We start from the raw sequence: 27499 nt of genomic DNA on the forward strand, positions 1-27499 counted from the left end.
TCAAGCCACTTAATACTCTTTTCAAACCTCAGTATTATAATAAATAATTTTCCTCATCTAGGTTTCCAACACAAAACCTCACACATCAGAGGACACGTGTCTTTGCTACTAGAGTGACTCGATCAAAGGTTGGTTCTTGCATTACAATTAATTTATAAGTATTTTCTACCTCTTAATTTTATACTAAATTAATTTGAAAAATTATAAATTTCACATGTAAACACATCAATTGTCAAGTTGATCGATTTCAACAATTTATATTCGTCATTTAAAATCAATCTGGTAATTATTGGAGTTAAGCTTACTAAGAACCTTGATGAGCTTAAAAACACCCTAGTTCTGCTTGTTTCTTATTTCATAATAAATATTATTTTTCAAATATAAATATAAGTAGTTTAATCAACTTTAATTTCTTATTACGAAACTATATCTTTTCTATAAAAATGAAGCAAATAATACAAAAGTAATAAATAAATATCAAATATCTCATGTATTATGAATATTTAATAAGGCCTCTACATTTAAAAAAATTACAAAGTTTTCACAAATTAAAATACACAGATCATAAATATTTTAATATTATTATATAAACAACAAAGGTTATTCTAGTCATTACAGATAGAGCACTAAATATCTAATTAACTGCCAACAATATTTATCATTGATTACATAATTCAGATTTCAGACGGATGATTGTTAAAATTAAAAATTCGAAGACCAACTTGTCACAACCTAAAAGTTCAAGAAACGTGACATTATCTCATCCTTGCAAGTTGCAATCCAAAGAAGATAGTTCATCAGGCAGCCTAGCGACAAAAGAAGATCTATTCAAGAAGAATCAACTTTGCCCATGTGGCTGACATTATTATTTTTGTTGCATGGTTAGCCTGCCATGAATAAGCATTAAACAAATGCTGGTGGTGTCGGTTTATAATGTCTTGAGACAGAATGTGTTCCCCAATCCCCTTGATTGTGGATTATACGTCCCACCTGCTTTCAATTATAATGATCGTCTATTGAACCATAAAAAAAAAAACATTAAAGATATTCTTAAACTCCCTTTAATAATACCTTCTTAATTGAAATATATTTAACGGTCTAGTGTGTGTTAATAAAACATCAAATCATATACATCTTGAACCAATATTTTTTACATTATGTACCTTGTTTAATATAACCTTTTAGACCAGAAAATATAGCTACTCTATAATTCTTTAGTAGATGGTATTTGTACAGTCGATCCTCTTTAGAAGGTATATCCTCTTGAAAATAATTTTATTAACAATTAAGTAGAACACCATTTCCATTTGATTTTTTTTTTTTTCCAAAGTTTGAATCCAATACACTGCTATTGATGGATGTTTATGTAACTGCTGCAACATTTAACAAACCAAGGAAACATTAGTAATTAAACCAATTACTACGAGTTTGAAAATAAATAGCTGAGCAACCAAATAAAACCGCTGCTGACATGCAAATTCCTGCATTCTCTATGTTATCATGCCTGTTATTTCAAGCAAAATATTATTTCCAACAAAGTACAACAAAAGAAAAACCAACATGTTACAACACGACCAGTCAGAATATGACTGCCATACGAGCACTTATTCAGCAATGAGTGACACTAAAGAGATGATTACAATAGAAAACCTTAAACTTCTACAATTTTATAACCAAGAAACCTCAACCTACTGATATTCTGAGCCAAAACCAGAAGCCATGGATCTTTATTGAGCAACCTCATCAAACAAAACCTTACTCACAGACTAGTACCCTCATTTAACATGGAAACCGCAGCCTTATCTGTAAACCAAGTAAACTCTCCCTGCTCAAGCTCCACCATCTCAACAGGCAGCCTATCTGTCAACCCGGTATTTTCCCCACCTGACAAAGCCTTGTGCACTGCACCAGCCTTACCTGACCCAGTAACCACCATAGCAACGTATGCTGACGCATTGATAACTGGGAAGGTGAAGGTGATCCTCTCTGGTGGTGGCTTAGGTGAGTCTTTGATATAGGTCACCCATTTTTCTGTCTCCTTAAGTAACGGGTGGCCAGGAAAGAGGGAGGCCACATGACCATCGGGGCCCATGCCGAGGAGCATGAGGTCAAAGCGAGGGAGGCCTGAGGTGGTCACCTTGATGACGTGGTCCCATACCAACTGCTTCAGGCGGGATTCATAGTCCTCAGCTGCACCTTCTGGAGGGAGTGTGTCATTAATTGCATAAATTTGGTTTGGTGGGATTGGCACCTGCAGTTTGGAAAAAGAAAAACACAAATAAAATGCACTCAGATTGATATATTGGTTTTGACGGAAATTGAAAAACACTAGTATAAAGAAGACAAAGAAGAAAAAAAAAATCTTGCATAGACAGGATACAGTGTTTAGAGAACATGAAAAAGGAGGATTACAAGATGCACAATTCCCTGAGCTCTGAAAAAGGTACCAAGTTTTAGAGAAATTACTACCCTAAGGATGAGAAACACAAGACAGCATAGTGATATTTGCAGGAGCAGGACATTCTACTATAAAGAAATGATTTTTTAAATTACAGAAGCTCAAAGGGCTCTAAATTTTAGTGCAGCTCCATATTGATATGTTTCTCTATAATTATACCAAAAGCATCCTCTTTTTCCAGCACACCAATTCCAATCATTTCAGTTTGATAAAAGGTACAGCTATAGAGCCTTATATGTGAATCATTTTGCCAATAATGAGACTTGAGGAGCACACAAGTGAATTTATGCCTAAGAAGGTATAGAGAGACGGAAATTCAAACCTTGGAAAGGAACCCATCAAAGGCAAGTTTGTAATTGCTATCAGGATGATCCTTCTTCACTACTCTCTCGTCAACCCAAAATACATGCCATTTTGACCACTCCAAGGATTCCAAATATGGTGACTCTGTTAGTTTCCTACACAAAGCTTATATTTCACACACTCGATTCACAAATTTTGTACGAGTATTAATTATATAATTGACAAATTCGCAAGCACTAGCAGATTACTCATCACATGTATTTGACTAGACTCAAATATTTTAGAAAGAAAAAAATTACTGAGTGCTCCTTGCAAAATATTGCCATAAACCAAATTCAAACCCTACACATAGTGGAAAGAAATCTATATAGTAAAACCAAACTGTGGAAGCACGCATACTAGACATAAACTAATTAGTTTACTTGTAATATTTTTTCTTCTCCCTCTTGCAGCTCACCATTAAAGTCCCATATACATAAGAACTTATATACCTAAGTAAATCTCCTATGCCAATAAAACTGCATAACTTAAATAAGGTAAAGATATAACAAATGTACCAGTGCCACTTATACCAACAATACCAATATAATAAAAGCCCAATAACGAACCAGTATCTCCCATGTGTTAATATGTTTCCTATTCTGTAGCTTGCGCCCATGAAAACAAATAGTCAAAAGTAGGCAACAACAGGTAATCTTTTGAATTAATTCTTGCACGTCCTTCAACATTTGATTTTACTCTTATTTGAATTTAAAAGCTCAATTAGCAATAGCATAGTTCTAAGAAGTTCAATTGCATCCTCAAATTCTTTGTTCTTGACTCCTTTGAACTTCTTATTTGATAGTTTAAACTAAAACCCTTTCCTAGTTCCTTGTAAGAATAATTAGACGTGCTAAACTTATGGAGAATCATTAGCAATGTAAGCAGCATTATTTACACAATTAACCATCACAATTTAAATTAAAAACCCTACAAGGACTTTCCTATCTCTTCGTGTCAACAATTGGATGAATTAAACAAAAATTTTGGACCTAAACCAAAAGTTTTAAAGCCAGAAGACCAATTCCACCATAAATGGAGAAATTTATAGTATCTCGATTACAAGCAGCACAGCTAATATTATTAACATCAAAAGAACCAAAATACAAACCTGAGAGCTTTAATGAGGGATCCGCCGGAGAGAACCACAGTGAAAGCGCCTTTCTCGCTGGTGAACTTATCTGAGAGCTTAGCGGTGTACTTGGCCAGGGACACCGCCAGGTCCTCCTCAGCGTCAAACACCGTCAACTGCTTGCTACCGATCGCTGCTGCCATCGTCACAGGTTGTCTCCGGTGGGACCCGATCGAGATCGAAAGAGGTTTGTTCGATAACCGGGGCTTGGAGCCGGGGACAGGTCGGGCGAAGAATGGGCGTAAACGGGTCTGAGACGATCGGAGAAACCTGGTAGAGGGGAGAAGGGTTTTTGACAAAGAAACGGTGGAGAAGTTCATGATATAAAGTTGCGAGTGGGTGCGCCTGTGTGTAGTGGGTGAGAGCGTGCGAGGTGGTGACAGGCGAAGCTGAGGTTTGGGTTTTGACCTGTCGGTTATTTAAAGCCGTTGAAATAAAGATGGACGGTGCCTTGCGTGAGATGGCGGGTATTGGTTGGAGGCGAGCCGTGGGATCGGCACTTTAATTCTTTATGCCTTGCTTCAGTCACGACGGTACTCGATTCCAAAGTTGTCCGATGCGCCCCTTTTGTATAGTACAACTGTAGAAGAGGTTAATCTCCACCAAAAAAAAAAGAGAGGTTAATCACTTATTCACTTGTCGATTTTGATAATTTTAATTTTTTTTTAAATGGCAATTTTAATAATAATTGAGATTTGATGTAAATTTCAACTATCAAGTAATACTTAAATTGTATGAAATTTAATTGTTAATAATATACTTGAATTGTAGAAAATTACAAGGGTAGCTACTGAAGCTGCAAAATCAGGAACTTAGGAAATAACTTTAATAAAGAATGTGTAACTCTCTTTTTTATTGGTGTCTATAGAACTCTAACTTTGTCGGTGTTCAGAATACTTTTATCTTCTTTTTTTTCCTTCCATTTTATTCTTTCGGGGCATTTATAAATTATAATTTGGTAGCTTATGAAATATTAGTATATGTACACTGTAGAATTAGGACTCAATCTCAAATATTATGAATTGAGTTAATCCGGAAAATAAATAAAAATGTGAAATGTAATTTAAAATAGATTTATAAGAGTTTGTAAACTTAAATGAGTGAGTCTATGGTACTATGCATATCACGATTTGGTTTGTAATATGAATTAATATTTTTGTTTTTTAAATTCTAACAGTTGATCTGAACCGTTCAAAATAATTTCATATGAATATGTACTTTCAAACCAAATTTTATATTTTCGAATTTTTTTACTATTTTTTAAGATAGATAGAATGTCATCTTTGCAATAATATAAACTTTATATTATTGTGACATAATAATCATTTACTCAATCCATTAATTTCGTGTCTATCATTGTCACATGATATTATGAATAATATGCAAAATAAGATCGTGTCATTCTTGCATTATATTCGTTTTCTTGGTCTCTCAAGTGAATTATAATTATAACCACATTAGTTATATTGTATGCGATATAATTTCACTTTACCAAGGGGCCCAATAATATCATAACTCAAATTGAGGGACAATGATAATATTAACATATAGATTTCTCCCGCACAAGTTGTACACAATGAACTACTATTTTATTCCTATCATAAGATAGTATTTAAATAACAATCACATTATATACTTCTCATGTGAAAAATCTACACATCTCATATCTAAGATTTTAAAAACACAATTGAAACATTAATGACATAAAACACAATCCATATAATGTTCCATTCATTTAAGTCATGTTCAATATATAAAATACACATTTTTATATATTCATATAATTAAATAATAATCCTCTATCAATATTTATATAACTTCAATGTACTTTAATCTACGTGATAATCTTCCTTGGTAATTAATGTTCCTCCTCAATTACCACGATCGTGAACTTATTTAGTGATTAAATATTTCTCATCTTAGGAGTTAATATGATTCAAGACCAAAAACATCTTTTTGAATACTCTCAAAGATATAACATATAAATATCAAGGAACAATAATAATAACATTCGTAATAAAATCATGAACAACACATAAATTATTATTAAAAGATAACTTTCAAATACACATCCTTCAGACACGATCACAAGACATTGAGAGAGAGGGAATGAAAAAGAAATTGAAACCGTTTAAAACCGATCAAACGACTTCAATTACATCTGATTTATTTGTGCTTTGAGATTCGTGCCATGTTAAAAAGAAATTGAAACCGTTTGATCGATGTTGAACGGTTCGGATTGGAGAATATGAGGGTCCTCCAGATTGGCTTCCGAGAGAGGATTTTTCCAAGTCTGCCGTTTGTTGCTTATACCGTGTGATATTCTGTGTTGAAGTCGCCAGTTTATTATCCATCACCTGAAAAGTAGCATAGATTGTCCTAAATGTTGTGAAGAGGTTATGAAATTGCGTAAAATCACTGTTTTCTTTCTCCTCAGGACCTTAAAATAACGTAGATTGCACAATTCAATAGAGAATTGATATTTTATATTTTAAACGTGTATGTATCGTGAGGGTTCAAATATTTTATTTTTTTATGTTTCAATAATATGTCAAATAAAACTGTTATATTATTTTATTTAATTATAATAAAAAATTATCATTTTTATTTTTATATGAATCGATAAGTTTAAAAATCAATATAAAAAAATTATCTATATCAGTATATTTTACAAGATCTTGATAACAATTAAATTAAAGTTAAAATATCATAACATTTTGTACATATATATAGAAAATAACATAGATCATATCTTCATATCTAATGGTTTTATTTTGATATTTAAATTATTAAAATTTTAAAAATAAATGCATGATAAAAACACAAAAAAATAAAAAAAATAAAGACATTTGAATAATCCTTGTTTATTTATAGGGACGTCGATTTGAGTTATTTTTTGAAATACTTTATTTAATTTTCGGAAACTGATTATGGAGAACAGCATTGGGCCGGGGTTCGCCCATCATTACACTTTTGGGCCACACTGAAATTTAGGTTCCGCAAAGAATCAGGGCTCCGAGTTGTTCCAGTCTAGAATATGATATCTGACGCCTAATTTATTCAGCAGCCCTGGTATCCAGCGTTGTCATTTCTTTTAATGAAAAAAAGAAGCTTGAACAAACGCCCCGTAAATGCATCTATGTTTGGAGTTTGGACACATGAAATGTTACTCTATTGGGCTACCCTACCATTCTACCAACACCTCCTACATGTTGATGTATTTGTTTTTCAGAAAGGGTTTCAATGTAAAACATTTTTAGTGCCACAAAAGTCACCATCTCACATTATTATGTATATTTTGAACTTCTAAATTTAAATGTCAAACTTAAAACATTAATCTTGTTCATTTTTATGAGAGATGTATCTTAAATACAAGGAAGATCAACAATTGGGATTCAACATTTGGAATTCAATATTTGAAATATAGATGAAAAAGTGAGGTAGTGGCATTTTGTGACACCTAAAACGTGTGCCATCCTCCTCCTATTGTTTCGAAATGCATAAATTTGATATGTAGTATATCAAATTTGAGTTAATTTGAAGTTCATCTATAAAAAAAAAACCATTTAAACTCAAACGTCAAAAAAAAAAAAGATTGTTTGATGGGAAAACAGATTTCACGTCCACATTTTAAATAATAAAAAATAGTTTTTGTTTTGTAGTTTGGATAATACTATATATAGGAGGGTTCAAATACCTCCATGTTTTTGTGCCTTCATCATGCCTTCATCTCTCTCCATCATTTTCAAAGTTCAAACAGTCGATCTGAACCGCTCAACCTAACCTCCATACTAAAATATGTTTGGAGACCAAATTTTATAATTTTAGGATTTTTTTTACTATTTTTTTAGATAGGTACAAAAATACTGTTTTTAGATGGTTCAGATTTACTGATTTTGTACATATCTAAAAAAATTCCTAAAAATATAAAATTTGGTCTCCAAACATATTTTAGTATGGAGGTTAGGTTGAACGGTTCGGATCGACTGTTTGAACTTTTAAAATGATGGAGAGAGATGGAGGCATGATGGAGGCACAAAAACATAGAGGCATTTGAACCCTCCTCTACTATATATATGGATAATAAAATTTAGATGGATGCTATATATAATTATCCATCTATGATTTTTTACTCACATGAATCTGGCTGGAATAAAAACACATCTAAATATTTTTCTTTCATAGAAGAAGTGAAACAAAATTAAAGAATGCGTAAACAAATTTAGACACAAACATCAGAAAACACATTAAAATGTTTTGTAAGGAATTCATTGAATGTTTCTTAGCAGATTTAAACCATCTATTTCATATTGAACAATCTGGCTTATAATTAACTCCTGACCAAATAGTTGTCCTAGCTGCTCAATATTAAATTTAATTGATCTAATATAGATGGTCCTAATTTTGCCTAGATCATACAATGCATTCCGGTTCAATCTGAGAAGATTAGGATCCTTTTTAACTAATTTCAAATTAATACAGAATAAATGGTTGATCTCATACAGCTCCATATGACAAGGCATCTTCTGAACCAACATTCTGCAATGCTATATAAGAAAAAGGAAAATAAAAGGATAGACAATCAAGAACACATTGTAGTTGAATTAAGAAAGAACATTTTAGAAAATTGAATTTTGCATATAGTTGGACAATATTTAAATTTGCAAAATAACTGCATTAGAATTGTTTTATCAGAGTTTGTTTTCAAAAAAATATCTAGAAAAAAGTTGAATTTTTTATATAAGACATTTATTTTTTGTATTCATATTATGGACAAAAAAAAGCAAATATTTTTTTTTCGAATAATCATTTGAGAACCCACACCTCCGTCCCCGCAATGTACTCACATATTTTCCAACTCGGTCAACCTTCTAATTTGACCATCATAACTAACGACTTTCTAAAATAGATTCTCTCTCTCTTCCCCCACCTCTATTAGCAATACTTGATTGGATATATATCTACATTACTTATAACAGATATTAATACTTTCCATCTGTAATATATAAAATGTTGAACTGATAAATACTTTTCATTTTATTGTTCAATATCAGAATGGATATTGATCTAAATGTGTATTTTTTAGATGATTTATGCATACAAGATAAATAATTTTCATTTTATGATAACTGCATAGTTATAAATACTTTTTGAGATTGCTGTAAGCACAACGTAGTATAGATATAAATACTTTCAATACTTAGATATTAATACTTTCAGTCCCCACATGCAGTTATGGTTCCCCCATGCCATTTGAGTGGTTCCTAATGCGGGTACGACGTCAGAAATTTCAAAAAAAAAAGTGCGGGTACGATTATTTTCAGTCCTCACAAGTAATTATGGCAGTTTAGGTGCGGGTACGACGTCAGAAATTTCAAAAAAAGGTGCGGGTACGATTATTTAAAAATAATTAATTTATCGTTTACATTGTTTACTATATAGATATAAAATACTTGTGTTCTTTGGACTACATACTTCAAGATTTGCCTATTAATATTAAAAAAGAAAAGTTACAGATCTGAAACGATTGCGGCCCCCACAAGCAGTTATGGCAGTTTAAGTGCGGGTACTGTGCAGGTACGCAAGTGCGGGTACTCATATCAGCTTCCTTGTTTTTCAAATGCTAAAGATGTTTGCAATAAAAAAAATATAACATAATACGTTGCTCGAAAATTCTTGCTTAGAGTACAAAAGAGTTTTTATTTTATTATTAGAAAGATGGAAATCTAGCTTATTAAATTTTATTTCATATCTATAAAAGACTCTCTATTCAAATTTCAAACTCAAAATCTTTTACACGGAGAATGTTGCCTTTGCTATTAGACCAAAAACTAATTCTTAAAATACAAAAAAGTTGTAATGTTTCAAAAACCTCTTTATATTCTATTTATATATATGTACATATATAAAAGACATTTAAAGAAATAAGAAAAAAAGCACGACAACATATAAAAACTGCAATCAGATGAAATACATAAAAAGAAACACGATAGTACAGATGAAGGAAATCGTGATGTGGCTTGGCTAGAAAATTTGAAATTTAAATCCTTTTCATGCATTTTTTATTTTATTTTTTTATTTTAGATATAATCATTATTCAACTCGTCAATTCAGAGAGAAGCTTAAACAAGTAAAAAAAATTGACCTTTTATGTTAATGAAGTTCAAATGCCTTAACTTTAGATGTCTCCGTTATACTTCTACTTTTTAATATATAAAGCTAGCTCGTGTATCAAAACATTTCATTTTTAACCCTTACATAACACTTTTGATATTTCAACTTAAGAGCTTTTAAAATCTTATTAGTGTGGATAATTACTTACTGTAGAATTTTCAAGTTCTTAATTTTCATTAAAACAAAGTATACGAGATGCACGAGGGGAACTAGAAAACTTTTGAATGGGAGTCGAGTACAATACCAAATGTTAATATTGATATAATGACCATATTAATAGCATAAAATGTAATTATATATTGTCAGGTGCAGTCATGCAGAAGGAGAATTGGGCGTAATCAATTTTGAACCAGTCAACATTTTAGAAGAAGAAGGGCAATTGGGCAAAAAAGGTCAGGAAATGGGCAGCGACCCAATTAAGGATGAGAAACTGACACTGGGCCCGAATTGGATTTCATTATGTGAAGAGGGCCCCATTGAAGTAGAACAGGAGACACCAGATATCAAATCAACTGGAGAAGCTATGGCACAAGTTGGTTGTTAGTCGGTTATATCGCAGAGAGGAGAATTGGTCCCCGTACGAGGTGGCAAGTGCAGAATCATTCGTGCATTTTAATTTACCAAATTCAATCATTTCTTTTAGAAATGCATCGCCCATATAAGGAGATAGCATCTGTCTTTCCTTTTCATGCTTTTGAATCATATTCTATTGTAATTTCTCTTATAACCAAATAGGCGATAGCCACTGTATCTCTCTTCTTAATACAAAATTGAGCTTAGTTTCTCAGAAATTGTTGTGTTCTTATTCTATTGATGTTTTGTGATTGCTGTTGAGATTGAGGACGTGACAGAATTGGTATTAGAGTGTCTCGATTGTATCTAGGAGATTAGATACTGAGACTTGGATGGCGATGAAAAATCGGCAAACTGAGCCGGGTGCGCTCGATCTAGCAGCAGTGAATGATCGAGTCAGCCGATCTGAATCGACTCAGCTTGAGATAGGAAGTAAGATGAATCTCGTCGAAAATCAGCTTGGTGTGTTAAATCAGCAGCAAGCCAATACATCGATGCAAGTTGATGAAATTTATCACCAGTCTCTAGCACATGGGCAATCGATTGAGACGATGACCCAGCAGTTGGATGAGATTCAGATGTTGATGAGGCATTTCTTGGCTAATACGAGACATGAGATTGGCGATACGAGTCATATTGGTGTGGGGGGAACTGGACCTCTACCAGTTGTCAGAGAAGAGGTAAGAACACTCATCATTGAAGAAACAACTAATGAAGCACACCCTGACCAAGGCAATTTGGGGCGCAGAAGAGAGCAAAGACCACCTGACAACCAATACCAAAGGTATAATCTACCTAGGTATGATTTTCCCACGTTTGATGGTACTGAGCCCACTGAATGGAGAGAAGAGTGTGAGCTATACTTTGACATGTTTCAGACCCCAGCTGAGTTCAAATCAAGGCTGGCGACTATGCATTTCAAGGGAGAGACCAAGGATTGGTTCAGGTGCTACAAAATTGCAAATCCCCAACCCTCATGGTCAGACTTGTTGGATCTAGTAAGAGAGATTTTTGCTGGTAAATCTGACAAACCGGTTGATGAATTTAAAAGAGTACACTAAACTGGAAGAGTAGAGGAATATGTCAAGAAATTTCTCCAAGCCAAATCAAGGCTGACTTACATGAAAAATATTGTGAATGAAGAGTTTTATGTAGAAGGGTTTATTTCTGGGCTAAGGGATGACATTAGGCACACCATAGAAATGTTCAATCCATTGACAGTAAATGATGCTGTGAAGTTTGCTAAACAGATTGAGCTGTTTTTAGACAGTGCTTTGAAGAGACCTAGTTACACTAACAAACCTCCACAAAACCTTGTATCTAAGTTACCCCAAATTGGAGAGGGAAGATGGAAGGATAGAACCCCACTCATGATTAAAGCAACTCCAAATCCAAATGGTAGTATGACTCTGGAGCAAAAGAAAGCCTTAGGTCTTTGTTTTAGATGTGATGAGAAATGGAGTCAAGGGAATAAGTGTCAACAGAAAAGAGTGTTGGTGTTGGAGGATGAAAATGAAGAAGGTGAAGCACAGGCATGGCAGGAAGATGTGATGAAAGAGTTACAAATCATGCAAGAAGGAGAGTCAGAAGGAGAAGAACAAGGGGATTTGGCAGTGGTAAACCTGTGCACTCTACATAACAACCCAAACAGCAAAACTCTGACATTCAAGGGAGAAATTAATCAGGTACCAGTGTGTACTTTTATTGACAGTGGAAGCACACATTCATTCATTAACCCTTACTTGGTAGAGAACCTAAATTTAAACACTCAACAAACACCATCCTTGAAGGTGAAAATTGCAAATGGGACCAAAATGAGTATTGAGAAAATTTGTCCGGGATTGAATTTTAAATTGCAGTAACATGAATTTGAGTCAGATTTGAGGGTATTGGACATTAATGGGTTTGATTTGTTGTTGGGAGTAGACTGGTTGTCCAGTATGAGCCCTATGTTTATAGATTGGAAGAATGGTATTATGAAAATGAGAAGCAAGGGCAAACCTGTCAATTTAGAAGTAGATGAGGTTAATGTAGTTGTACATATCTGCAAGGGGGTCAACCAGTTGCTCAGAGATAAAGAACCAGGCGGTGAGGTGATGATGACACACTTGTTTAAAATTAAAGTAGAGGGAGAAGAAAAGCAGTCAACTGATACCCCTGTTTTGCAACCATTATTGGAGGAATTCAAATCTCTATTCTCTGAAACCAAATATCTTCCTCCAAAAAGAGAACAAGATCACCAAATACACCTCAAACCAGAATCCAAACCTATAAGCCTCAGACCCTACAGATTTTCTTACTACCAAAAGTTAGAAATTGAGAAAATTGTTGAAGAACTCCTTAAACAGTCATTCATACAACCCTCAACCAGTCCTTACTCCTCACCTGTGTTACTAGTCAAGAAGAAGGATCAAACATGGAGGATGTGTATTGACTATAGAAGGCTTAATAGTGACACCATTAAGAACATGTATCCTATTCCCATTATTGAGGATCTCTTGGATGAGCTTAAGGGGCTAAGGTGTTTACTAAGCTGGATTTAAGATCTGGATACAACTAGATTAGAATGCATGAAAGGGACATTTGCAAAACTGCATTTCACACTCATGAAGGGCCCTATGAGTTCAAAGTAATGCCTTTTGGGCTTACTAATGCACTAGCTACCTTCCAAAACCTGATGAACACTATTTTTAAACCTTTTTTGAGAAAATTTATTTTGGTGTTCTTTGATGACATTTTGGTGTATAGTGAAGATCAGGTCACTCATGTTGAACATGTGAGAAAGGCATTTGAAATTTTAGAACAAAATCAGTTGCATTTGAAGAGGAGTAAATGTGAGTTTGGGGTATCCCAAATTGAGTACTTGGGGCACATTATATCTCATGAAGGAGTATCAATAGATCCTGGAAAAGTAAAGGATATGAGAGAGTGGCCTGTGCCAAAGGATGTGAAGTCTTTGAGAGGATTTTTGGGATTGACAGGGTATTACAAGAGGTTCATTCAGGGTTATGGTCTCCTCTCAAAACCCTTGACTGACTTGCTAAGAAAGGGTGCTTCCAAATGGCCTGAAGGGGCACAAAAAGCTTTTGAAGATCTAAAAGAGGCAATGACACAAGCTCCTGTTCTAGCTCTTCCTAATTTTCTCAATAATTCACTATTGAAACTGATGCAAGTAAAGAAGGAATTGGAGTAGTACTGATGCAAAACAGGAGGCCATTGGCTTATTTGAGTATGAAAGTTGTTCCAAAGAACCAGCTGCTATCAACCTATGAGAAGGAATTTCTTGCCCTTTTAACTGCTATCTCAAAATGGAGACATTATTTACTAGGGGGTAAATTTGTCATCAAAACTGATCACATAAGTCTAAAGTATTTGTTGGAGCAGAAAATCAATACGGCTAGTCAGCACAAGGGTTTGAGCAAACTGATGGGGCTAGACTATGTGATTGAGTACAAGAAAGGGGCAGAAAATAGGGTGGCTGATGTATTGTCAAGGACGGAAGGTGTAGAAGAGGTGGAAACCATGGAGTTGATGTCTGTTACTGAATTGGTTCCACAATGGATTCAAGAAGTTCAAAGCAGTTATGAAGGTGATAAATGGGTGAAAAGTTTGAAATCTAAGTTGGAGGAGGCAAGCAACAGCAAGGAGCACAACCACCTATCTCAGCACCTATAAATAATAAGGTACAAGGGGAGAATTTGTATAGGAAATGCTGGAAATTGGAGATATGCAATAATCAAAGAATTGCATGCTTCCAATTTAGGGGGACATTCGGGAATTACTGCCACATATCATAAAGTGAAAAAGTCTTTTTATTGGCCCAACCTTAAGAGTGATATCCATCAATTTATCAGTTACTGTGAGGTGTGTCAATTAAATAAGACAGAAAAAGTGAAAAGCCTTGGATTATTGAAAACCCTACCTATACCTGAGGAAGCTTGGTGTAGTGTTGGAATGGATTTTATTACGGGTTTACCCAAGTCAGAAGGGAAGGAGGTTATAATGGTCATTGTTGATCGATTAACCAAATATGCTCATTTTCTACCTCTCTCCCACCCTTACAAAGCCTCTGATGTGGCTCAATCCTTTATGGATTCAGTTTACAAATTGCATGGGTTGCCTCAGAATATTGTGTCAGATAGGGACCCTATTTTTACAAGCAAATATGTGCAAAAGTTGGTGGAAAAGCTAGTAGTAAGGTTGAACATGAGTATTGCCTACCATCCCCAAACAGACGGTCAAACTGAGAGAGTTAACCAGTGCTTAGAGAACTATCTGAGGTGCATGGTGTATGAGAAACAAAGGAATTGGATGAAGTACTTGACATTGGCTTAATACTGGTATAACACAACCTATCACAGTGCGATAAAGATGTCACATTTTCAGGCCTTATATGGGTATGAACCCCCGCAATTGGGGTCAACAAGTATACCTAAGGGTCCCGTTGAAGCAGTTAATACTTATTTGAGAGACAGACAAGAAGCATTGCATCAATTGAAGGCGAATTTGGTTAAAGCTCAAGCTCGAAGCAAGCAATTTGCGGATAAAAATAGAAGCGAGAGAAAATTTAAGGAAGGGGATTGGGTGTACCTCAAATTGCAGCCCTATCGACAGTTGTCAGTATCTGGGGTCAAGAATCAGAAGTTGGGAGCTCGTTATTACGGGCCCTATGAGGTGTTACAAAGAATTGGTATGATGGTGTATCGGTTGAACTTGCCAGTGGGATTGTTAATTCACCCTATCTTTCATGTGTCTCAGTTGAAGGCTCGTGTAAGTGACACTCATGCTGTGTCTCCATCATTACCTCTGGTGAGTCCAGGTGGGAGTTTACAACCCAAACCTTCTACCATCCTTGCTTGCAGAATGGTGAAGAAGCGAAATATGGCAGAAACTCAATTGCTTATCAAATGGTACAACCAACCTGATGAGGAGGCGACGTGGGAGGATTACAAAGAAATAGAGCCGAGGTTTCCTGAATTCCTTCTAAAGGTAGAGAAAGGTTTGAAGAAGGGGGGAGTGTCAGGTGCAGAAGGAGAATTGGGAGTAATCAATTTTGAACCAGTCAACATTTTAGAAGAAGAAGGGCAATTAGGCAAAAAAGGTCAGGAAACGGGCAGTGACCCAATTAAGGATGAGAAACTGACACTGGGCCCGAATTGGATTTCATTATGTGAAGAGGGTCCCATTGAAGTAGAATAGGAGACACCAGTTATCAAATCAACTGGAGAAGCTATGGCACAAGTTGGTTGTTAGTCAGTTATATCGCAGAGAAGAGAATTGGTCCCCGTCTGAGGTGGCAAGTGCAGAATCATTCGCGCGTTTTAATTTACCAAATTCAATAATTTCTTTTAGAAATGCATCGCCCATATAAGGAGATAGCATATTTCTTTCCTTTTCATGCTTTTGAACCATATTCTATTGTAATTTCTCTTATAACCAAATAGGCGATAGCCACTGTATCTCTCTTCTTAATACAAAATTGAGCTTAGTTTCTCAGAAATTGTTGTGTTCTTATTCTATTGATGTTTTGTGATTGCTGTTTAGATTGAGGACGTGACATATATGAGGGTCAATAACATATTGCTTTTTTAATTTGTTTAGTTTTATCGGGATTAAATATGAATTTTTTAACAAATATGTGAGTGTATACTCCAAAAATACTAAATTTATGTACATGGTAAAAAAAAAAAAAGAATAGCGGAAATTGTCCATGGAATGATTGTTTTTTTTTTATGTATGTAAATGACATATTATAGAACAAATTTTGGCAGTTTTATTTTGTTGTTAGAGTCTAACAAACTTTTATATTTAGAATTTAGAAAATATAGTCCTGATAGAGACATATAGGTTGACGAGTTTGAATCTTTCCTCTTATTTTATATTCTTAACAGCCATGAAAAAATTATGGGTAAATATAATATGTGCATGGTCATAAAATTATGTTAACACTTAAAAAGTCCAAATTAAAGTTACATGAGGACAAGTTACAAGTTTTTTTACAGTAATCCATCACTAGAACAGTATTTTTCTAATCTGCCATTTGTTTCATGTTTTATCGGAACTTATTTATTCTTAAGTATAAACAGTCGATCCAAACTGCTTACTATAACTTTCATATTAAAATATGTTTGGTAACCAAATTTTATATTTTTTAGTAATTGTTTAATATTTTTATAGAAGTACAAAATTATTATTTTTGGACATAAAAAACAGTGATTTTCTGCCCATATAAAATATTTTATAGAGTAAAAAAATACCAAAAAACTAAAATAAAATTTGGTCCGTAATCATAATTTAATATGGAGAGCATATTGAGCGGTTCAGATCGATTGTCTGGATTTTGAAAACGGAAATAAAGACTGTGAGGCACAATAAGGCATGAACAACATAAGGTATTTGAGAGTAGAACTAGGGTGTTCATAAGTTCATTAGGCTCTTTTGTGAACTCAATTCTAAAACTTATTTTGGCTTCAAATCTGTACTATTGAAACCCATCTACCTTACGAGTGATGCGTCTACATATGAAAATTTAATAATTTGAATTAATTTTGTATAGAGTCAAGTGGTCAAAATACATTAAAAAAATGAATTCATTAAAATGAATTTATAAACCTTTTAATTTTGACAGATTGATTTTTTACTAACTTCATTTGAAAATTAAATTTTATTTTATAAGCATCGCATGTAAAGTAAGTGAGTTTTAACGGTTTAACTTTATTATTTGAAACCAATCTAATAAATTTTATAGTTGAGTTTAAAAAAAAAAAAAGTTGGTGAACTTTGAGAACACACTGGTTCTACTCGTTATTTGAACCCTTCCGCTAATCGTTTGAGTTAGTGGGTAAGAAAATCCCTGTAAATTTTTTGATGTACCTTATGGGCCCAAAATGTTGCATGAAATCGCAAAAAGGAAAGATGGGGAGAGAAAAAGAATAAAAAGTGGTTGCGCTTTTTGATCACATGAATTTGACAAACTTTAGGAACAGTGTTGGACCGCCATGTGCCAATATACATGATATAAGCATCTTTTCAAGGCAAGTTGGGGTTGAGAAAAGGACCTTATTGCAGATAATATTGTATCAATTACCTAACAGTACTCAATGCAATATGATTGTATGAATGAATGTCATGTGTACTGTGATTCTCTCAACCAAGAAAAGTTCAGAAACTTGAATACAACAGACATTTAGACTGTATAATAATTAATGCAGGAGCTTTTTATAACATATGATGAAAACGAATAACATTTGTTTAATTTTAGTAATTGACAAAAGTGTCGGCGCCGATTACTAACAACTTATGTAATCGTTTGATTAATTTTACTATTTGTAAAATACGAGAAATAGTAATTAGTTTTTTTGGGCCGTGAATAAATTAAAAAACACTATATTTAATCAGGGATGGACCTAAAGCTACGTCATAGAGTGCTTAGCCGTCCTTATAATTATTTTTATTATATATATATATATATATATATATAGAGAGAGAGAGAGAGAGAGAGAGAGAGAGAGAGAGATAGGCTAATGTGCTTCCATAAGCACTTGGCCCGAAGTGCTGCCACCTCATTTTCGATTTTTCAAAATCCAAACAGTCGATCCGAACCGTTCATCTTGTCCTCCATATTAATATCTGCTTGGAGACCAAATTTTACATTTTTTGAAATTTTTTTGCTATTTATTAAGCCACTTTGAAAATCGCTGATCCAACGGTGAACCCCTGATTTTACTGTTTGGCAAGCCACCGTTGGATCATCGATTTTCAAAGTGGCTTAATAAATAGCAAACAAATTCCAAAAAATGTAAAATTTGGTCTCCAAGCAGATATTAATATGGAGAATAAGATGAACGGTTCGGATCGACTGTTTGGATTTTGAAAAATCAAAAATGGGGTGGCAGCACTGCGGGCCAAGTGCTTATGGAAGCACATTAGCCTATCTCTCTCTCTCTCTCTCTCTCTATATATATATATATATTAAAATTAATTGAATTTGTTTTAAATTTATATAGTTCAGTCTTTCTCATAAAATATTAAATGTGTTTGTAAGTAAGTGATTATAATTTCAATTTGTAATCGTAAAATTTTGAATTCAAATTTTTGTGGTCATACATTATATATATACGTTTTATTCAGTCCTCTCAATTTAAATATTTAGTTCTGTTCCTGTTTTTTAATTAAATTTATAAGGAGAAAAAAGATATTACCAGAAAAGATTAATTGGTTGAGATATTTGGTAACTGGGCATGCATCATGAGAGGCCCTTCATCGCTGCGTCTGTTCGGATGTTCTGGATGAATCTTCTTCCTGAGCATCTTCCTGATCAGCTACCATTTTCAAATTAAAAAAAAAAAAAAAAAGCAGCAAGAAATTAAAGAACATCAACCGTTTAAAAAAGAAGGAATTGCAGGGTACATAAGATAATGTTAAAACCATCTAATTATTATCCATAATTTCATAAACTATTAATATTGTTTTCTTTTGAAGTAGCATATTCACGTGGATATATAATCCGAAAATTTGGAGTTCATCTTGAACAATATGATCAAGAATTAAATATAGCGTCTTATATATATTTTGGAGTTCATCTTGAACAATATTGTTTTCTTTTGAAGTAGCATATTCACGTGATTAAGTGACACTAGATCTAATAATTTTGGACCATTCAAGAGCAGTAATTTTCGACCTATCTAAAACATAGTAAAAAAATTCTTAAAAATGTAAAATTTGATCTTCAAATATATTTTCATATGAAGATAACATTTTATTAACAATTTATATTAATTATTTGATTATATAAAAATCATATGTAACAGCTCATATTAATTGTTTGTAGTTTATAAATAAAGATATGAATCTATATATAGCATGGATTGATCCATACTAAATATATTACCATAAACTCGCTCTTAATTTTTAATAGAAATATAGTATGCAGTCATGATGAAACATAAAAAAATAAGAGTGTCTACAATGGTAATTGTTTTTGGATTGCTAATCTGATGTGTCAATTGCTAATATAATTGTTGGGTTGTATGACTATTGCTTATTTAGCAATTGTTAGAAAATATTGCTTAATAAGAAATCCTTTTCTTTTTTTGAAAAACTGATAGTGGCTATCAGTGCATACATCCTAATACTGGTAAAAATAAGAAATCCTTTTCTAAAGATGAGTTGGCTAAGTGTTTAATCTCAAGTTTTTGGTTGATTGTACTAATGTAGGAGTTGATTGTCTAATTCCTAATTTTTTTATAACTGCTATTTAGTAATTAATTTCAATTAAGGACACAGAACCGCTCCTGGAAAAGTATATATGGGCACATATGAATATGAATGATGTTTAGATTTTTATTAATAATTTAAACTTTTAATAATGAACATATAATAATCAATTAAATTTCAAGTTTACTCAAATTTTATTATTAGTTATATCTTAAAAAATTACAATCACATTTCGGTTCGTTCGCCCATTGCTGCTTTCACAGATGTCGTGCAATATTTTTTTAAAAAATATCAACTAGATATATTATAAAAGCTGGATGTACTTTAAAAATATTTATTAAAAAAACGGAAACTACTAAATCTAATATACAGATGCCTTACTCGATTCAGTGTATGTGCGCTCTTAGACATCGACTTCTTGATCTCTTTTCTCTTCTCCATTTTCTCCTCACAGAATCTCGCCTCATCAGAAACTTTCTTCATAGCAAAATCTTCCTTCCCGCTGATCACCTCTTTCGGATCTTTCTCCACAAATACTTCCGCAGCGAACAATTCGGCAAGAGTCGTCCTCGTCTTCATCTCCTCCCTCTTCTCCTCATTCATTAAGAGCGGCTTCTCTTGAATGCTTACTCTGTACTCCTCCATCTCTCCTCTATTGGCACAAACCTCCATTATCATGTCACTGCATTCACGTCCTTTTGCCGATGCCGACTTCATCTTGAGCGACCCGGCCCTGCTCACTGGTTTGCTCTCTGTGGCGGCAACCAATGCAGCTGAGTTGATGAGTTCCTGTTGAATCTTCTCCTCTTGATCAGTTTGCAAATTTTGTTCTTTTACTTCAACCACAAAGGCTTCTGCTGGTAAGAACGACTGCTCGTGACCTAATGTACCAATTGTCAGGATGCCGTTTAAGAGTATGTCATGCAGAAGGAGAGCTTCGGTATCACGATCAGCGGCGCTCTCACGGACGGCTTCTTCCTTAATTTCATCTGTATATATTACCAATGCAAGATATATATTAAGAATAAAATGGCAGTTGATGAGCTAGGTAGGTACTTCTCAGTCAAACAAAAGTATGTAGCTAGGTAACCTTTCTTTGAAGAGATGGGGCTGTAATCTTCTCTAGCATGGAGTTTCTGGTGCAACCAGTTTAGAACCTGATAATTAATATGAAAAGCATTTAATCCGTTTGTAATTAAACAGCATTCCTAATTTTCTGGCATATAATTAATTAAATCCATGCATGTACAGGAAACTAGTTATTACCTTCAGGGCCATATTGCCAGAACCAAGGAAAATGAATTGAACTCAGATCTTTGTATGTTTTGATTTCATGAGATATATATCTTTATAGAGCAAATCTAAAATGGTCCCCTGGTCAATGAGAGAGAGCGAATAGTTTGATACAGTTGGATCTACTTCCGTAATTGGGATTCCCTCCAAACGTGGTTGACCCTGTGGTCCTTCTAATTATATATTATGTAAAATAAATTAGTGCATTACTATTCTCCATTGCCAACCCTCGGCAAGTGTTATATATATATATATATATATATATTCAAAAGTGATTCTTATTTTTGTGTGTGCGCGCGCTTACGATATTTCCATATCTATGCTTTGGTTTTAATTTAAGTATTAATTTGACGACCACTTAAAATCAATGACCAATTAATAATATGTGGTAAGAAGGGCTTTTTAGCCTATTTTTCCATTTTTTTTTTAATAATATGTGGCTAAGATTGAAGGCCCCCGTATTATTATACAATTAATGGTAGTTGTAGTGTCCATCTATAATAAAATAGTGTATTCATTTCAATAATTTGATATTACGCCATCGAAACTGTACTCCAAATCATATAATTAAAATTGTACGCATGTTATTGCTTGAATAGAGTCATATATGTATTCAATTTGTAATATGTTTGTATATCAATTAAAAGATCATTAATATTTAACACTTGAAATTTTAAATCATTCTTTTTAATTAAAATTTAAAACTAAACAACTTCAATTCCCAAATGACCGAAATTTAATCATGATTTTTTTTTAAAATAAACACCCGTTAACTTTGGGATCCATTAATCAACGTTTTGTTTTTCAAATTAAGTCTATGTAATTATAAAAAAAATAGAAAATAAATATGTATACATGTTAGCCTTGTAGTTAATTAAAAATTAGAAATTGGATGTAGGGTCGAATGAACAGTTTATAGTTTGGATTAAGCATACCATGTGTGCTAATTGTTGACATGACATTTCATTATCAGACTCAACAACTAATCATCACTACCATTAATAATAAAGGGTCTCTGTCTCCTTTACGAATCCACTTATAAATTAAGTTAGAAGTGAAATAACTTACTCCGGATTAACTCAAATGTTACTCCTTCAACATTACTTTTCATTTGGCTCCTTAAAAGTGGAGTAGATGGTTTACTCCACCACTTACCCCACAATCAAACATGACCTTAGTGAATTTGAATGCTAATTGTTTTTTTTTTTTTTGGAGCAGCGGACATATGCATGAATTTTCTTAGAAACTAAGAATACCAGTACAAAGTATATTGAATTAAAGTAATACACAGTGAATGATACTGTACTACAATAGTGAAGGAAAAATGTGATATGACATGATTAATATGTTGTGATTTGATGTAACTAATTTATTTTCTTACATAACGTGATGTGATTAAAATAATAAACAATAGTCATATTACATGACTTATCACGTTTAATTATTATTTTCAAGTTTTAATTTATTTAAAAAAATAATAATAAAATATATACCAAATAATAAGTTACTATCACAAACTAAATTATATTTAGAAAATAATGTTGAAAAATTAGTCATGTAATTAACGTGATCGGGTCAATTTACGTGATGTGATTAATATAGTGGATAACAGTCACATCACACGATCAACACATATAATGCGACGTGACGTAATATGATAAGACATGACAGAATTGATAACAATATGTGAGTAGTTGTGTTCTACATCCTACGATACCAATAAAATAAGCTACTCAAACAAAAAATAACTAAATCTAATTAATTTCGAATATCACTAGAGAACCATATAGTCATCATGGATCTACAAACAAAAACAAGAAAACATATAGAATCAACTACATAATATATACACTAATACTAATTGTTGATGCATCCAGAGGCGGGGGCAAAATTTTGAGTAATGAAAGTAAAAAAATACGGCATTCAAAAAAAAGAAAATCAAATATATATATATAGATGAGCTACGCTACTCCATGGAGTAAAATGCGTTTGTACTCCACGCCGTATTTTCATTTTGAAAGTTCAAACGACCGATCCGAACCGTTAGATGTGATCTCCATATTGAAATGTGCTTGGAGATCACCAAAGTTTATATTTTTTGGATTTTTTTTTACTACTTATTAAGCAATTTTGAAAATTGCTGTTTTGCTGTGAACAGTAAAAAATAGTAAAAATTTCTGGACCATCGGATCAGCGATTTTCAAAATTGCTTAATAAATAGTAAAAAAAATTCAAAAAAAATGTAAAATTTGGTCTCCAAGCACATTTCAGTATGGAGATCATGTTGAACGGTTCGGATCGGTCGTTTAGATTTTCAAAATAAAAATATAGTGCCATGGAGCACCAATGCGTTTTACTCCATGGAGTAACGTAGCTCATCTCATATATATATATATATATATATATATATATATGAGTAGAACTAGGGTGCTCTTAAGCTCACCAAAGTGTTTGGTGAGCTTAACTCCAAAACCGATTAAATCGGTTTCAAGTGACGAATCCGAACCATTGGAACCCCCCCTATTTTACGTGTGATGCGTCTACATGTGAAATTTTTAAACATTCGAATTAGTTTAGTATAAAGTCAATCGGTCAAAATTGGAAGGTTAATAAATTAATTTTAGTGTATTCATTTTTTGAACGTTTTTTGACCGCTAGACTTTATACTAAATTAATTCAAATGTTTAAAATTTTCACATGTAGACTCATCACTCGTAAGGTAGGTGAATTTCAACAGTTCGGATTCATCATTTGAAATAGATTTGATGAGTTTTGGAGTTAAGCTCACCAAACACTTTGGTGAGCTTAAGAACACCCTAGTTCTACTATATATATATATATATATATATATATATATATATATATTTCAAGTGGTAATATACATTATAAATGAATACTAAATATATACAATTTAGGTTAATATTGAAACAACTTAAGTGTTTTTTTTTTTTTGAAAAAGTGGAATTCCACTATGAAACAACAAAGGTCATACAAAAAGTCAATTATTCTGAACTAGTGGAACAACTACCAACTAGTATCAGCAACCACAAAACAAAGTAGTATACCAGAAAATGAAATCAAACTAACATCACTAAAAACATCAAAATCCCTAATATCAATCACTAAGAGCAATCACATCAAAAGAGCTAGTGTCAACTAAAGACCAATCAGGAGACAATAAGCTAGCTGCCTCATCAATGGCATCAGAGATGTCCCTATCATTCGACTCTCCTAAACCAAAATAATGAACCCCGTCTAAAACCATAGTGGAGCTGGCTCTATCCTGAGAGGCTATGTCCGATATCACTATCAGGGTGCCTATCTGTGTCAGAGGAGAAATATCAAAAGGCATAATCAATGATAATTTAAAATATGAATTATCTAAACGAGACTTACACTAATATGAAGTCAAAACAATAATAGAAGATGCAACAGAACTAATAGTTAATACCGGTGTATTTTGAGAACAAATTTTATTTCTGGTCAACTAGACAATCCATAAAGTAGCTGCTCTAATTAACTCAACCAACAATAAATCTTTTAAAGGTATCCAATAATCAAAAACTATACGGGAGCTAGCTCTGTCCTGAGAGGCTGTGTCCGATATCACTATCAGGGTGCCTATCCAAGTCCACAAAGTAGAAATAAATAGACAAGTAACAAATATGTGATATATAGTCTCAGGGGCACCACAAAATGGACAGTCTACATTACCTTGCCAACCTCTAATACGTAAATTGTATTTAGTTAGGATTTTATCCTGTCTAAGTAACCAAACAAAAAATTTTATCTTAAGAGGAACTTTAGCCTTCCATAAAGTGTTGAAAATATGAGTTGGAATACCCCTAAATGAAAGCCATTTATAAAGAGAGTGAACAGTAAAAAGACCCGACGAAGTCCATCTCCAATATATTCTATTCGGCTGAGCTGGATCTAAAGCATGAATAGGAAAAAACTCTAAAAGTCTATTATATTCCTAAAGAAAAATCCTCGTTAATTGCCTAGTAAATTGCAAACTAAATGAAAAATTAGAGAACACTGTAGATACATGAATGGATGGATGAGATGCAATCCTAAAGAGATTAGGGAAGACACAAAATAAAGAGCAATTATCATGCCATTTATCTAACCAAAATGAAGTATTACTACCATCACCTACAATTCTATTAATGTCCAAATTAAATATTTCTGTAAGATCTAAAATACTAACCCAAAATGAAGAAAATTTACTAGAAGCTAAACCAATAGAATCATATTTGGCAATAAGAATTGATTTTCATTTATCATTGACAGTGGGATCCTTAAATCGAAACCACCATTTAGCCAACAAAGCAATATTCATATAATTAATATCTAATACACCTAAGCCTCCATGATTTTTAGGTAAACACACATTGGACCATTTAATAAGATGATATTTCCTTCTCCCAATGTTGCCATTAGTCCAAAAAAATCTTTTTCGAATGATATCAATTTTTTTTCCTAATAGTAACAGGCATTACGATAAATAGAGAGCCAATATAAATGCATAGATGACAAAACAGAGTTTAATAAGGTTATCCTGCTCCCTAATGACAATAAAGAGCATTTTCAAGTTTGTAAACGCCTTTCAATTTTATCTACTAATGGATACCAATTTGTTAAACTTAATTTCTTCCAATGAAGAGGAACACCCAAGTAATGAAACAACTTAAGTGTTGATAGTTAATAAATTACAATTTGTATTTTAAGAAAATATAAAAAGTACTTAAATTAATTAAAAACCATACTTAATTAAACGAATAATGATTGACACCCTGCTAACTTCAATTAGTAAAACCGAGCTTCTTATGATCGAGCAAACTCCTTTTTACACATTTTTTTCCTATGTGGGAATTTGTCCAAAGAGTTTTGAACAAAGTCAAATTCAAAATCGAACCTAAATTGTCTAATCTATGTCAAAAGTCACGCCGATAGCTTAAATTCGCAGAATGGATTAAAATTATTTAGCTCTTAATCTGTTCGCATGAATCTCAACGCATAGTGCATGTCAGACTGTCTAGGTTCGACTTTAAATAAAATTTGTCCAGAGCCCCATGGACAAAATCCAATTCGATTTTTTCTACCCTGTTTAATGATGCTCCGTTTATTTGTTCTCTTTTTCAGACGTTTCTAGGTGCAATTATTGGGCATGTCTAACAGTCTTAAGTGTTCATTTTTCTTTTTTTCTGCATATAAATCTTGGAAGAAGTTGTGGAGCAATCAAGCAGTACAAGGACATTTTCTTGATGGTTGTTAAACCCACAATTAGGCATGGAATAGGGATGGGAACAGCGAGATTGGGGTCTGCCTGTTCTCATAACAGACAATCAGAAAATAAAAGTCAAGAAAATCAAGATATTATCAACAAAATAAAAATAAAAGACAATAAAAGGAACAGAATCCAATGCTTGTTGGCTGTATATATATTGCTTGCGTAGAGGAACTTTATGCATTTATTAGAAATTGGAAAAAAAAAGCTATTCAAAATTGCTTTTATAATGTACCATGCTTAATTTAAGGGTTGGCCTGAATTTATATATTTAAAAATAAAATCCTAAACGGCTCAACTTAGATATATTTTACAAATAAAATTTAAACCCGGCCCAACTTAGATATTGTAAAATATAATATTCTAAACGACTCCATGACAAGTATGACATTAATGTATTTGCAAGATCGAAGAAGAAAATAATTTGTCTCTTTAGTTAATCCGAAAAGAAAGTGTTGATGCAATCCAACAAAAAGGAAATTAAAGATCAATGAAGAATGGCGCAAGCCCCGCTGCAATATGGTGTTGGCATGAGTTCTGATCACCCAAGGTACCTGACTCAAGCAAATTACAAACGGACGGTCCAAATTAGTTTGTTTAAATTGGCACGTCTCTCAAAACGGAACCCCTATAGGCTATAGTTTCTAATTCTATATGTATCGGATTGACTTTGACCTGACTAAGATTAATATGAGCCGTCCGTTTGTAATTTGCTTGAGTCAGAGGATACGGATTCGTGTTGGCATGCAACAACGCTTGGTACATTTTTGTCGGAGCTTATTTTCATTAAACCCTATTTTTAATGGCATATAGTCATTAATTCAATATTCTCCTCCATACTTAGATACTTTGTCGTACGCTTGCATTATTTGCAGCTACTATATCGGATTAGTTTTCCGATGATTAATGATAAAAAAAGCATCTAAATAATGGGTCCAGGAATAGTATTATCCGTGCGATATTTCTTTTGGCCTCGAGTTAGATAAGACCATCTTAATTACTTAGACTTTAAACGCATAAA

The 27499-nt window shown here is 33.2% G+C and overlaps 4 protein-coding genes across 4 annotated transcripts; 2 read left to right on the top strand and 2 right to left on the bottom strand.

Moving 5' to 3' along the window:
• Positions 1-1467: 1467 nt before the first annotated feature.
• LOC144567212 (putative 6-phosphogluconolactonase 4, chloroplastic) lies at positions 1468-4320 on the bottom strand. The gene is made up of 3 exons (XM_078317296.1): positions 3912-4320; positions 2781-2916; positions 1468-2251 (listed from the first exon to the last, which is right to left on the bottom strand). The coding sequence occupies exons 1-3, from the start codon at positions 4250-4252 to the stop codon at positions 1760-1762; spliced, it is 969 nt and encodes a 322-aa protein (XP_078173422.1). The 5' UTR covers positions 4253-4320; the 3' UTR covers positions 1468-1759.
• Positions 4321-8305: 3985 nt separating this feature from the next.
• On the bottom strand, positions 8306-21263 carry LOC144567514 (NAD-dependent protein deacetylase HST1-like protein). Its single transcript, XM_078317662.1, has 5 exons — positions 21162-21263; positions 20986-21052; positions 20277-20884; positions 18881-19000; positions 8306-8479 (listed from the first exon to the last, which is right to left on the bottom strand). The coding sequence occupies exons 1-4, from the start codon at positions 21171-21173 to the stop codon at positions 18890-18892; spliced, it is 798 nt and encodes a 265-aa protein (XP_078173788.1). The 5' UTR covers positions 21174-21263; the 3' UTR covers positions 8306-8479; positions 18881-18889.
• LOC144567681 (putative mitochondrial protein AtMg00860) lies at positions 13246-13872 on the top strand. Its single transcript, XM_078317846.1, has one exon. It carries the CDS (start codon positions 13246-13248, stop codon positions 13870-13872), a length of 627 nt encoding a protein of 208 aa, XP_078173972.1.
• LOC144567682 (uncharacterized) lies at positions 15051-15878 on the top strand. Its single transcript, XM_078317847.1, has one exon. It carries the CDS (start codon positions 15051-15053, stop codon positions 15876-15878), a length of 828 nt encoding a protein of 275 aa, XP_078173973.1.
• Positions 21264-27499: the final 6236 nt, after the last annotated feature.

Source organism: Carex rostrata, chromosome 16, assembly GCF_964058835.1.
Source record: "Carex rostrata chromosome 16, lpCarRost1.2, whole genome shotgun sequence".
NCBI lineage: Eukaryota > Viridiplantae > Streptophyta > Magnoliopsida > Poales > Cyperaceae > Carex > Carex rostrata.

Coding starts and splice junctions, on each gene's coding strand:
- LOC144567212 (XM_078317296.1), bottom strand. CDS start 4,252: ATGAACTTCTCCACCGTTTCTTTGTCAAAAACCCTTCTCCCCTCTACC. Junction 2,917..3,911: donor TCCCTCATTAAAGCTCTCAG/GTTTGTATTTTG, acceptor AGCTTTGTGTAG/GAAACTAACAGAGTCACCAT. Junction 2,252..2,780: donor TTGATGGGTTCCTTTCCAAG/GTTTGAATTTCC, acceptor TCCAAACTGCAG/GTGCCAATCCCACCAAACCA.
- LOC144567681 (XM_078317846.1), top strand. CDS start 13,246: ATGCATGAAAGGGACATTTGCAAAACTGCATTTCACACTCATGAAGGG.
- LOC144567682 (XM_078317847.1), top strand. CDS start 15,051: ATGTCACATTTTCAGGCCTTATATGGGTATGAACCCCCGCAATTGGGG.
- LOC144567514 (XM_078317662.1), bottom strand. Junction 20,885..20,985: donor CCCCATCTCTTCAAAGAAAG/GTTACCTAGCTA, acceptor TAATATATACAG/ATGAAATTAAGGAAGAAGCC. Junction 19,001..20,276: donor GCGCACATACACTGAATCGA/GTAAGGCATCTG, acceptor TGAAAATGGTAG/CTGATCAGGAAGATGCTCAG.